The 13943-nt window shown below is 40.0% G+C and overlaps 1 protein-coding gene across 2 annotated transcripts; it reads left to right on the forward strand.

The window, feature by feature from the left end:
- Positions 1 to 336: 336 nt before the first annotated feature.
- Positions 337 to 5761, forward strand: si:ch211-266g18.9 (transforming growth factor-beta receptor-associated protein 1). Of its 2 annotated transcripts, XM_067480420.1 has the most exons (11): positions 346 to 1396; positions 1525 to 1719; positions 1887 to 2041; positions 2968 to 3050; positions 3185 to 3532; positions 3695 to 3752; positions 3840 to 3983; positions 4164 to 4298; positions 4385 to 4520; positions 4595 to 5016; positions 5108 to 5761. In XM_067480420.1, exons 1-11 carry the CDS (start codon positions 709 to 711, stop codon positions 5249 to 5251), a joined length of 2508 nt encoding a protein of 835 aa, XP_067336521.1. In that variant the 5' UTR covers positions 346 to 708; the 3' UTR covers positions 5252 to 5761. The 2 variants fall into 2 exon arrangements, with proteins under 2 accessions (XP_067336520.1, XP_067336521.1); XM_067480419.1 differs by having other exon boundaries at positions 337 to 1396; positions 3695 to 3983.
- The last annotated feature ends 8182 nt before the right edge of the window (positions 5762 to 13943 follow it).

Consider the following 13943-nt stretch of genomic DNA (forward strand, 5'->3'; position numbering starts at 1 on the left):
GGGAGGACAGGATACACAAAGTTCAGAACAACAATTGAGCTGTGATGGTAGGTTTAAAATCCAGATCTTTTATAAGCATTTTGTCCCCCGTCAGTCACCCTTTAGACTACTGCTGCTGTAAAACCACCCTCCGCTGTGTTTCTGTGAACCCTAGACCTCATCACACCCAGCTCATACACATTGTAAACGGAGAGCAACCATAAATGGTTTGATCAGCAGATCACCTGCTCCTCTACTTGTCTATTACACACTAACCAAAACCACCACTTTAAGCAGTGCACAGGCCAATAACTCAAGTGACCATAAAAGTAAGGATGTTAAAATATCTGTCTTCTTGGCCATACTTAGTGTTTTCATACTAGTAAAAGTTGTTTTTCTTTCTGAGGCCTTTGCATGAGTTGTGTAATTGTTGTCATGTGTCAGGATGAGCGACACAAAATGCTGACACAGACTTCCTGTCAGGGTATTGTCACATGGGGAGCTTGAACTGCTTTACACTTGGTCACTTGTGGAGTAATCAAAGAGTAAGAGGGGCTTGCAGAGAGGAAGCTTCATCTTTATCTTTACTATTTTGATGGAAGAAGAGTTGCAGCTTAAATTTTGTCAGATACCTACTGTAAATCCACTATTGAGGAACTTCCTGTCTACTTGCTGGTGAGTTATTTCTTGAACAACTTGTGGGCTGCACAAGATTAATTGCATTCTTTAATGGCTTTTAAAGCGTTTACAAAAATGCATGTCCATCACAAGCAAGCAGACCCAAAGGAAAAGGACAAACCCAACATCCAGTGCATTGAGTGCTACGGCCGAAATGCATATATAGGAACTAAAGATGCAACGGTACAGCACCTTATTTTACCTAGTAGCACAAATGGAGACCTAAATCCTGTCCAGGGCAAAACTAGAGAGGGAAGGGTGAGAAAACTAGGCTCCAACAACCCAGTAGTCCAGATGAGGGTAGTTCCACTTTTCAACCATCTGTTGGTCCTGTGGGACCGGAGCGTTTCTGCCCTCAACATGTTTTCCTTAGAGCCGATTCCTACCCTGCAGAGAATCCAATACGTATCATTGTTTGAGTTGTGCGACTCAGCGCTTGCAGCCCAAGCAGGATGTGTGCAGATGGTGACTTCATCCAGCCGCAGGAAGGTGATCAGAATCCACGTGGTAGGGGCGGACAAGTGGGAGGTTGTAAAGGAAGTGACTCTCCTTCAGGAACCTGTGGCCTTGGCGGTAGATGGTGGCAGTCTGTGTGTGGCTACCTGTGACAAGTATCTCCTCTGTGATATTCGGACTGGGTGCAGTGAGAAGCTTTTTCCTCACAGCCACAGCAGGCAGCAGGCTTTTGTTACTTCATTGGGACAGGGGGAATTCCTCCTGAATGGGCCTGAATCTTTGGGTAAGATGTGCCAAAATGTTTATGATACACATTGTTCAACACCTCCATGTATCACTGTATATCCTCCATACATCAAACCTGAGGTATTTGTACCACCAAGATATAATTTCTCTATTGTTAACCCACAGGCATGTTTGTGATGAAAACGGGAGTATGCCAGCGCCCTCCCCTGCAGTGGCCTCTGGAGGTGCTGGCAGCCGGGATTTGTTTCCCTTACATCCTAGCCTTGCAGCCCCAAGTGCTGTCTGTCTACAGCATGTTAGATCAGCAGCACAAACAGACTGTGAGTCTCAGTGGAGCAAAGGGGATCTTCTCTACACCAGGTAAACAAGTCAACATCAATTCCTCACTTAATCCTAGTAGACCAAGCGCCAAACTGTGGTTTTGTCAAAAAAAGATGTAGCTGTGTTTGTCTCAGTTTGCATTGATTCAGTCAATCATTCTTGCACCCACTGTGTTTCTGAAAACCAAAAAACAAATCTCCCCTCAGATGGTGTGTTAGTGTTCACAGAAAGAGACATTTTCAGTCTGTCTCTGGTGCCATTCAAAGAGCAGATCCAGGCACTTGTAGAGCGCGAGAGGGTCGAGGAGGCCTTATTGCTGCTGGACGGAGTTCAAAGCTGTCGTCCACTTGACTCATACAAGGTGAAAGACAATTTGTAGACATAAAGCAAGTTGCAAATGTGTCCCTGCTTTGAAATCTGTTTGAAATCCAATACCTCCAAATCCAATACCTTCCTTTGGAATACAAAACTAGATTTTTGATAATACTTGAGGACATGAATGCAGTTATTTGTCATAAATATTTAACTTAGTGTTACATACTATACTATATGTTTTATGATCATAATAACCTATAATATGACTTAAAAATTCATAACACCATATGACTGTTTAGAAACTTGATCTTCTATATAACAATAATTCACCAGCCATTCTGTTTAACAAGATCACCGTGTTGTTCTATTATGAGAATACTGACCTAGACACAATAAAGGATTTACATTTTTGGCTTTTACCTGAAGTTTTACTTTTCCTTTTTTGTTACCTGAAGTTTTACTTCTTTTTTTTGTTACCTGAAGTTTTACTTCTTTTTTTTTTGTTACCTGAACTTTTACTTCTCTCTTTTTTTGTCACCTGAAGTTTTACTTTTCAATATTCGCTTTTGTCTTCCCTTGCCACTTCATAGCGTGAATTTATGCATAAATTGTGTGTATGCATCACAGCCACAGCTGACTCTGAATCATAGTTTCTGAATTTAACTTTTTATCACTGTGAAAGCAAAATATCACGTTACACTAAACTGACTAAATTATTATGAGCTTGATGTGATTTAGTGTAATTTATGCTGGGGATCAGAGGTGGGGATGTTTACTTTTACATTTAGTCATTTGGAGGTTAGAATTAACATGCTGGTGAGTCATTAGTCTTCAAATGAGTTTCCAATTTTATGCTATATGAATATTTTGAAAGTTCAACTTTTTGCTGCAGGAAATTAAGCAAAATGAACCAGGTATGTGCATTTAAACATGCTCATGTCATGTATGTCTGGCTTTTTATTTTACTTCTAGGAACTGCAGAAAACTATTACTTGCCTAGCTGGATTTGTTCATTTTTACAAGGAGAGTTTTTCCGAGGCCAAGGATCTATTCCTGTAAGGGTAAAACACGATTCAAAACATCTTGCCCATAAATGAATCATGGTAAACTTTGCTGCAATTGTATGTGAATTTTGTGTTATCTGCTGAATTGTACAACAGTCTAACACAACCAATATGCCCTTGAACAGTAAAGGTGAGCTGGACCCCAGAGAAATCATCTACCTCTACCCAGACTTGCAGTTTTGTCTCTGTGAGGACTTTGAATCCCAGTTTGATTTAGTAAACAAGAGCAGGGATCTCCAGGTGCTTTGGCAAGAGGACAGAAACACATTTCATCATTACTTGGCCTTCCTGGGTGATTTTCTCAGTGCAGTCAGAGAGACTGAGCAAGGCTTGAAGTGTGGTACGGCGGTGGACTGCTCCCTCCTGAGGCTGTACACAGAACTGGGAGAGACTGAAAATCTGCAGAAGCTTGTGGGATTTCCTAATGAGTGTGTGCTGGACCGTTGTGTTCCTGTTCTGGAGAAACACAACAGGTTTCCTACATAGATAATTTGCAAATTTGCAAATTTGACGCAAATTAATCAGAATATTTTGCTTAGTCCACAAAAATGTTTATAAATTGAAAGAATAAGAAACGTGATATTATTTGGACAATATCTGAGGGACCATTTGTTGTTTGATCTTTTTAATTTTAGATACTTCGCACTAGGTTTACTCTATCAAAGCCATGGGAAACTAATTGACGGCATAGAGGTACTATTCCCCACCACTCAATGCATGTTCATTCTAACTAAATGTATGAATGGTGTGTGTGGGCTTTATCCTGTATTATTCTTCCAGACCTGGGTGAAGATTGCAGATGGCTTCTACAAAGAACCCTCTTGCTCAGACGTATATAGTCACATAGTTTGGACACTCAGTCAACTAAAAGACCAAGACACTGTATGGAAATTTGCAGACTGGGCGCTGCAAAGAAATCAAGAGGTGCATTTTGTATTTTCATGCTCTCAACCTGACTGCAGGGGGCACAATTGCACCATGCAACAATGTTTAACAAATATAAATACACTCCACGATGCCACCCTCTGTGCTAACTAAATCATCTTGATTATAGGCCAATTATTCTTTATTCAATCACCAACATGTTTCCCTCATCTGAAAAAGATAGGTGTGCGGATTTTCACCAAGCATCCACCAGATGGTCAACTGGAGACACAAGACATAATTAGTCTCTTGGAGAAGTACCCAAAGGCATTGCTTTTTTATCTTGAGTTTTTAATCCATGAATTGAACAATGAGGTGAGTAAAACAGCACCAACCCAATGTAATAACCTGACTCCCTTATTAAATCCAGTGAGAGATGATTGGTGTGATTTGCCCCCCAGGAGGACACACATCATAATCGTCTGGCCATGGCATATGTTAGTGAGACCCTGCAAGGGGAAACTGATTCAGATTTGAGAGGGAAGCTGCAGCAGCTGCTATGGGAATCTAAATTCTATGACATCCCCACCGTATATGGTGGGTACATTATGAGAAGAAAATCACTAAAAAACATCAACAGAAAAGTACAGTAAAAACAATTCTCATTGCAGAAACAGTCAAATCAACAGCCCTACACATAGAGAAAGCAATTCTCCTAAGTAGGAGTGGAAAACAGTCTCAGGCTCTGCAGGTCCTTGTCCATCAGGAGAAAGACCTCCAGGCCGCTGAGGCCTTCTGTAGCAAGGCTGCCGAGGGCCAGGACCCACAGTTCAAGAAAGTTCTGCTGCTCTTCTTGCTCCAAATCTACCTGAGGTCTGAAGATCTCGCCAGTGCTGCTGTGGATCTGCTCAACAACAACCCTCTGGTCTTTGAAGCACAGAAGGCCATCCAGCTCTTTCCTGACCACTGGTCTGTTCAACTGGTCTCCAAATTCTTAGTTGGATCGCTCAGGGAAACCTTCCACCAGAGGTGGATGGCAAAGCTGAAATTGGAACTGGCTCAGGCGGAGCTCATGCAGCACAAGGTCAATTGGGTGAGTTTAATGACCTTTATTTCCTGCTGTGAATGTGATGTGTTTTCTTTTCTTTTTGACTCCTGCTTCCCTTCTATTGTTTCCTCCATAGATGCAGGCTTCTAAAACAAAATTCAGACTGGACAAGGAGCAGAGGTGTAAGGTTTGCCAGAGAGACTTTACACAGCCAGAGTTTGTTTGTAACCCTCACGGTGAACTGATACACACCAGCTGCACTGACTTTTCACCATTGTAAAGACACTGGTAGACCAACCTAGTGTCTGTTTGTGCAAAAACGTGTGAACTCTTGAGCATCACAATCATTTCTAGCTGGATAAGTGTCTGCTTCCTACCTGATAATTTATCTAGATTAGACTGTATCATCTAGGCAATCTTTCTACAAAGATTCAATTCTAGGGCCTTCGACTAGACACATTCCCTAATTGCAAAAAAGAAAATACATTGTGTAAATAACTGGTTTCAAAATGCAAAACAGCAAGCAGTGCACTTTTTCAGGGCGGCATGTCTGAGCCATTTCCTAGAGACACTATAGACAGCAACAGCTATAAAGTGAATTATGGAGAACACTGTGGGGCATATATTCACTGATCAGACACTGGTGTTTAACATTGAAACCACCTGTGGTCACCCCGATGACCAGAGGGAGTTTGATTGCTGTTCCACCGTTGTATATATGGATTCCCAACATCATGGTTTCCACTGACTGTGTGTATTTGTCTACATAAAGCTGGAAATAGAAAGTCAACATGCTGCATGTGAGACTGTTTTTTGAGCTCTGCTTGTGCGTTATTATACATTCATAATTAAAAAAAATACAGGTTTACATTTGAAAAGCTAACAGATCAAGTAAGTCGCGTTTTGGTTCAGTCATTTTACAAGGGACCAAATGACAAATCTGTACTGTGTAAAATACTAAGTCAGAGGCAATTTTTACCATTGGGGAACAGCATAGAAATACCTTCCAACAAATACCACGTAAATGTGCCCACGCGTAAAATATTGAAATCTTTTGATAAACTTAAACCCATATTATTAAGTCAGATGACACCAAACTCAACATGCACTTGTCTATTCCTGTCAGCACTCAGTCCTTAAGGCTAACCACAACTGTCAGTATTTCTTTATCCTAAAGCATTTTGGGGCAAGAGTTGAGGAGACGCCTAGAGGGGCTGGAGCAATGGTTTGACTGCATTGCTTGTAGGTTTTTGCCTTGGTTGGGTGACTAATTGCAATGTAGATAAATAGTGAATTATGAGCATGTTGGAAAAAAATGATCTCTTTGTGATGTCCCTGCCAAAATTTCTACCATTTTGTTTTTCCTCTTATTGAGGTTTTTGTAGGCATTTCTCATTGTTCTCACCCAGAGTCTGGGGGGATGGAGGGACATGTTTATTTAGTGTTTCACTATGTGGGCGTTATGGATTAAAGGCTGCAAGAAGACACTTGTCTCAAGCTTTGACATTTTTCACTCTGAATGTATACATTTAACCTCTGACTCATAAATAGACATCAGCAGAACTTTATTCTTAGCTTTTGACTTTTATGTGGTTACAAGGAAAATGCTGTGCCCACTTTGACATTTGATTTCAATCTGTGCAGTCAGTGTTATGAATGAAGACCTGGAAAGCATCAGTGGAGGAGAAAAAAACTCTACTTAGAGATCAGGTTGCTTATATAGGATGTGTGAGGGGTGCTGCTCTGTGACTGGCTGAGATTTGGGCAGTGCCTGATGACCAACGACCAGTGGACGGGCTGGGGCTGACACTATGTCCAGTCCGACTCTCTCAGGAACATATTCTGGGAGAATTAATGTTGTTTTGGACTCTTGACGATGTTTTGGGCCTCAAAAATGTTTTTCCCATCTTTGATGTTGACCAGTTGCCATTAGTGACCAAATATAATATATAGAAAACAGGCAACTGATTTTAACTGATTAAACTGATTTTTGCCACCAGCTTGCATTTAGCTGTTTCTGCCATTGCTTATTTGAAATAATCAGCTCCTGTGAATATGAACGTCACCCTTTTGCAATCTGGCATTCAGAGCAGGAGTAGGTCAGGGCTCTGGGTCACTGCAGGGTGCCAGCCAGATGGTCTTTTTACACATGAGGTGAATAAAGTGGATGCAAAAACCAACAGTTTTGGAGGAAAGCTTGGTACCCAGACATCGGCCTCACATTATAAATATCCGTGTTGCCACAGACTCTGTGCTGGAATGGAAAACAGGAACATTTTGTTCAGTGTTTTTCCCAAATTAAGTGTCTGCTGTCTGAACCATAGCATGCAATTGTTTATATAATAAAATAGTTCAATTTTGATGATTGAATATGAAGAAAACAATTCCTATACATTATGGTCAATGGCTTAATATGTTTGGGCTCTTAAACATGTTTATCAATGTTATACATCATGGCCTCTGCTTTTTATATGGGAATTGCTGGTATTTTCAGCAGATGACCCATTTAAGAAACTTGTTATGGTCTCAGACACTCCAGCTGCAAAACATGGCTAAATTAAGGTAATGAATTTTTTTTGTATACTCATACAAATACTCATATATATATGTATACTCATACATCTGTGATTGATGCTAACATTACTTTGTACAATACGTTAATGTCATTAGGTTATATGAAAATGTATTTTCCCCTTTGGCACCAAGTGTCAAAAGGAAATATGAAGCAAATGCTGCTTCAGGATTATGAAAATTGCACCAGGTGCCTCACAAAATAAGCCATATGGGGAAAATGAATAGACAATGCTTCGTTGTGCATCATGCATCATATTTATAGTCAAAGCCACAAATTACTGTATCATATCCCTTGTGACGCATTTTTCTGTCTCTTAGTGGTTGCCGAGAGACAAGGAGAATCTTAATTTGCAACCTTTTGGTAGCAATAATGGTAAGGTAGCAGAAAACCTAAACTTAAACTTTAATTCCCACTTTCCCCAGCAATACCAATTCTGTAGCAGAACAAGTAGGGGAATAAATAGCCACAATGAGTGATCAAAAGATATCTTATTTTAACTCCAAAGGCAATGCTCTCATTTTCATGGCCGTCTACCTTGGGAGTTTGGCAGGATGCCACTGGGAGAAATGTGTAGGGTGGCCCACAGGAGGCACAGAGGGTAGAGGCAGCGACCACAGACACCTACCCCGATCTGATGGATGGGGACAGGGTTATACACATAATGCAGTATGCCATAGCAAGTCAAGCCATACTGGGCTATTACTGTACAATGTTTACTTCTTTCAGTACTCGAAACTGTTTGACTGGATATTTTGAGGGGGATATGATGTATTTTTATATGGTACATAACTGGCACTTTCAGAATAAATATAATTACTGCAAAAACAGAACGTATTTGCCCCCAGGTAATTAGTTTCCCTAAGTAGAAAATGATGTTATTACAAGTCAAGTGCTTAGGGACGGCACAAAAATATTAAGGGAAAGAAGTGGTCAAGGGCAGCACAGTGGTGGAGTGGTTAGTGCTGCCACTTCACAGCTAGAAGGTCACAGGTTTGCGTCCCCCGCCGACCGTGTCCTTTCTGTGTGGAGTTTGCATGTTTCCTCTGGGTACTCTGGTTTCCTTCCACAGTCCAAAGACATGCATGTTAGGTTAATTGGTCAAACTAAAAGTGCCTGTAGATTTAAATGGTTTCCTGTGCATGTCTCTGAGATGGCCTGACAACCTGTCCATGGTGTACCCTGCCTCTCCCTATGACAACTGGGATGGGCTCCAGCCCCTCTGGGACCCTGAAAAGGATAAGCAGTTACAGAAATGTAGATTAAATATGTTTGTCCAACAGTCCCTCTCTTTTGGGTCAACATTTGGCCTCGAAAAAAAAAAATACCTGGTGTCTTTGTCATTTATTGCTGCACTAATTTCAACAGCTCATCTCTTTAACCTTTTTTGTCTGTAGACAGACTTACAACAAGTTGAAACTCACTATAAGGATAATTCTCTGCATGTCAGGTGTGAAATAAGAGTTTCATAAATTTTTAAGTGACACAGAAAGTGCAGCCCCCACCCCCAAGCACAAATATTTAATACAGTCCCTTAGGTGACTCAAAACTTTCATTTTTTTCCGCAAACACAGAAACTGCATATCTTTCTCCACTTATAAATAGATGTATTCCTAAACAACTTAAGTGGCATTAGCTTAATGGTCTGTGCTGTGTACAACTAATAACTCAATTTTGGATGAAGAATGAGGGCACATTTTTGGAAATTGTAAGGTTTTTGGCAGCCTTATGTTTATGTTGCTTTTTCAGATGGAGAGTTAAGTATAGGGCCCAGGGGTTCTAGTAGGGTGTGGGGAAATTGTGGTGCAGAAAGGTAGAGCGGTTGTCCACCAATCTCGCAGTTGTTGTTTTAATCCTTGGCTCCTCCGGTCACATGTCGAAGTGTCCTTGAGCAAGACAGTGAACCCAACTTAGTTCAAAGCAGCTACTCTGTGAGTGATTCTGAGAGCAAATGGTTGAATAAGAAGCAGTGTAAAGTGCTCTGAGTGCCAATTGGTAAAAAAAGCAATATATAAGTGCAGACCATTTAGTTGTGATCATCCACCTGTTTATCCCCATCATTTTCAGATCTAGCACCTTTTATCTCTGGATCATTTGGGTTTCTGGGAGCAGAAACAAAAAGCTGCCCAGACTAATTGCTTCATTTTGTTCACTGTGTTGGTAAAACATATGGCGACCTGTATTTTGGGGCACAACATACCAGCAAACAAACAGATCACATTACCTTACATTATAAATTAGTTTCATAAAGCTACTGAAAAATAAACATGGCAATGAATCCTATTTTCATTTGTATTTAGATTTCCTGTCTGGTTTTAATATAAAGCATCCTGTTGATTTGTGTTTAGTGAGCTGCAGGTACGAACCCAACTGAAGCTCTTACAACAAGAGGGACATGTGCATCGCGCAGCAGGATCCATAATAGCTTCTCAGCTTTATCTGTGGGACTTTGCCTTGTGTGCTTTTTACCATCACTGATTACAGAGCTGCAATAAGTTACTGTTACTGTACCCTGGGAAAGTTGAGAATGTAGGATCACGCATAATTAGACATTTAGCTCCAATCCTCACCACAGATGAACACACCCTTCAGCACAACATATAGGCTAAAGGGGTAAAAATAACCCAACGCCCCCCAACTATGACAGTCTAACACGCTTTCCCTCAGCTATCTAGGACTGAACTTTCTGTAACCCACATGACAAAGGCCCCAGAGGCAGATGAAATCCAACACTAACCCTGGGTGCCCTATTTCATACTTTGAGTTTCAGGGACTGCAGCAGAAATCTTAAGTAATCTGTACTTTAGAGCAGAAAACATCCCTTAAACTTTCATAAACTTATATATAGCAATCAAAGCTCCAATCAGAGCTCAGACAAATTAGAGGTATATCAAGTTTGAGCATAGAATTACAATTCTATTTCTACATATCGAACATCTCAGGAAGCCCTGAGTGATTGATAGTTTAAGGCTTTCATTAAGTCTTTCATGAACTATAACCACTAAGCACAGAAGAATGGAACGATTCTTAGCTGAAGTGAAGTTGCACAACATCTCTGCACTTTGTGGTTTCATGCACCAACACATACCCATACTTGAGGGTATTTTGAGGAGTGCCCAAACATCACTAAACAACAAAAAAAGTTTGTCTTCTATCTGTATTTCTCGCGCAAAAATGCTAAACTATAAAGTAACTAAAATAGCCTCCACCTTGATCAGCGACAAAAGTTCAATACTATTTACACACTGATGCATCAGTAACGAACTAATAATATTAAGAAACACTCGTATACCATTTTTGTGCAGCAAAGTACTTTTATATTACATACTTATTTAATTTTTATAATATTTTTTTGCAGTACTGAACTGGTATTACTCCTTAGGTAAAAGTTTTGAATGCATCTTCGAGCACAGTTTGCTCCAGTCTATCTGATATATGTTGGATTATTTGCTGACTGACACGCTGAGTCAGCTTTCAGCCTGTGGGTCCAGATACAGTTGAAAATCAAGGCTCAGACAAGCTTGTGGTGACGCAGTGAATCACAGCATCCAAAATAAAACTCTCCAGCTTTCCATTGTCTAAACAATAAAATCAACTCAGAACTCTATAACATAACATTGCGTATGCTTAACATGTTGCTTAACGAAGCAACAAAGCCATGGCAACAGCCACTATTATATGTCTGAGTTAACCAGAGTGAGCATGTTCTCAGAGCCCATAAAACCTGGGGAAGTACATTTGCATGCTGTTATTCAAACCCGGGGCAAAAACTGCATTAAATGTTCTCAAATCTTCTTTATCGTTCTGTGAAGCCTCTGTGAAGCACAGTGAAGCCTCATGTTTCAGCATCAAATACACATTTGAACTGCTATAAATAGCTCAATGTCAAATAAAAATAACTATTAGAGCAGGTTGACTTTGTTTTTTTATTATTGTGTTGCTTATTCTTGCAGAATGTATGAGCCTTTTTGAATTTGAATGTTTTTTTGATGAGAGTTAAATACTGGGCACCTATACAGATATTTTAAGCCACACTGTTTATAAAAAGAAATAGAAAACAAACATATTTTCTTTTAATCAAGTTTAATCAAAAATAAAATTCCACATTCAAATTAAAAGCTTCAGATGCATGATAAACAAAGTGATTAAGTATTTGTGACGGTTGTGGTTTGAAAAGCGTGTTTTCAAATTGTTTTGTGTCTGTACCAATTGCACATGTCAGTCTTTTTTCCTATGCTCAGGTGATTACTGACATTTACACTTTAGTGCTGCTTTTCATTACAGATCAGAAGGATTATACTGGAGGAGCTCACCTCCATTCTCCTGCTCTCTGTGCAGACTGCAGAAGTCTGATTTCCACAAGCTGAAAGTTACATTAAGCTCTCAGTTGGCAGCTGATGTCAAACTGGGACACACTGACAGACTGGAGAGACTGGGCAGGTTTTTCCTCCCCAAAAAGGCTCCCTGGCTTATAATGTCAGGTTTTGGCACATTTCCGACCTTTAATTTGGAGAGGGTGTTTCACAGTCACGGAACCTTAGAGAGATAATCGTGGGTGAAAGTATAGCTTACAGTAGCTGCATGTGTACAGGCGTGGAATATAATTAGCTTAATTTCAAAGAAGCAAACCACTTGTCTGTGAGGTATAGATGGGATCACATCTAGATGGGGGGGGGGGGGGGGGGGGGCTTAACACTGTGTGCATAAGGTGAAACCCAAGGGCTTTAAAAGAAGAGAAACTAATCACATTTAGGTTTCAAATCTCTCATTTCAGATGTGTTAGGAGAACAGCAAATGGATGCAATTTACACTGTCTTAACAACAGTGCAAGTGGAGAGGACAGCTCTCTGTCATTAGATGAGTGGCATAATCCCTGACTCCAAACAGTTTGCATCTATCTTCACAAACCACAACCTTAACTTTGGGTTAACTGAAAAATTTGCATCCTCCTGATCAGCAAATTATATATATAGGTAGTAACAATCAGGGTAATTTCAGAGAAAGCCCCTCGATAGTGTAAAATATGATTTCAAAGTCATTTAGAAGTATTTCAGCCTTTTTTTACCCTTTTTAATCCTTCAACTGTGTAACAAAATACTGAGAGCGATTACAGTTCTCATCTCGTGACTGTGTGCCACTGCCAACCAGTCGAGATACAGTCTTTACATGTCTGCCCAGATTAATGTCATAGACTCTATGCAGTGAAGGAACATGAAAGAATTCAAGTCTTCACTTGGAGACCTTTGACCTGTTGCATATAGCATGTTGTCCCTTTATTATTTTAGCCTATTAGAAATGTGTTTAATCAATAATTCTTGAATTATGGCCACAAACATGCTTTGCAAGGTCATCTTCACCTTAACATTAGAACTGCAGTTTATAATCAGATCATTCTTTAATCCAAGAAGACGTTTGAGCCAGATGTTGTAAAATTCCTTCCAGGTGAGATATTGATTTGGAACGAATTGGACAGAGGAAATATACATATTGGCCTTGACCTTTGATTTAAATAATTTAAACAATCATATAAATCCTATAAAAAAAAAGATATCATGGATTTATTAAAGAACCATGTCGCATCTTTAAATTGTAAATTAAATCATTAATTGAAATAGAAGCAGCTGAGCTTGAATGAAAGAAAAAACAAGAAGAAGAATTTTCTTTTACAACCAAAGTGGTTACAGCTTCCTGGAAATGGCTGCTTTGAATGAGCAGACGTAATTATGTGAGGCCTTTTTCCATCTTAGGAAAACATGTTTGATCAAATGTTCTGTCCCTTTATTAGACCCTTGAGAAAGCTGATGCCATTTAAATACTACTGCAGGAGTTTCCAGACACAGTCTTAGTCCACCTGTCTGTCTGACATAAGATGGGATTCAAGCAGCGGCCAACCACAGTTTTATTTAACCACGAGCTATTGCAATCTGACCAGAATGTGACTAGACCAATGTAAACAGTGCACCAGCATTAGGACTGTAATTCTCTCTTCCTTTACCACAGGACCTCAAACTTCCACATTTGGAGATTTTGTCTAAAATATAGAACTGTAAATAGCAAAAAAAAACTCTTCAAAGTCTCATACTGTATGTGTGTCATTCAGCAGAATTACCTACTGTATTCAGTTTGTGCAATCCAACTGTGCAGCTTCAACTCTGTCAGACAAAAAGTCCTACAGTAGCTGCATTATCTGGGAAAAAAAGGAGATTTGGTACAGGAATTATAGAAGAGATTAACAGAGGCTCTTTGTTGGGAAAGAAGGTCAGAGACCCAAAATAGTCATCAGGCCTGTCCTAGAAAGATCTTCCCGCAAGCTGTCATTGCAGTTAAACCTATACATGCTGCAACTGAGGGAGAGACCTCTGGGAAGTGCCATCATAATTATTATGTTAGAAGGAAGGGA

The sequence above is a fragment of the Channa argus genome, chromosome 16, assembly GCF_033026475.1.
Source record: "Channa argus isolate prfri chromosome 16, Channa argus male v1.0, whole genome shotgun sequence".
In the NCBI taxonomy this organism is placed as follows: domain Eukaryota; kingdom Metazoa; phylum Chordata; class Actinopteri; order Anabantiformes; family Channidae; genus Channa; species Channa argus.

Excerpts from the sequence above, each read along its gene's own strand:
- si:ch211-266g18.9 (XM_067480419.1), top strand. The coding sequence starts at position 709 with ATGGCTTTTAAAGCGTTTACAAAAATGCATGTCCATCACAAGCAAGCA. Across the intron at positions 1,397-1,524 it reads GAATGGGCCTGAATCTTTGG|GCATGTTTGTGATGAAAACG; the intron begins GTAAGATGTGCC and ends GTTAACCCACAG. Across the intron at positions 5,017-5,107 it reads TGCAGCACAAGGTCAATTGG|ATGCAGGCTTCTAAAACAAA; the intron begins GTGAGTTTAATG and ends TTTCCTCCATAG.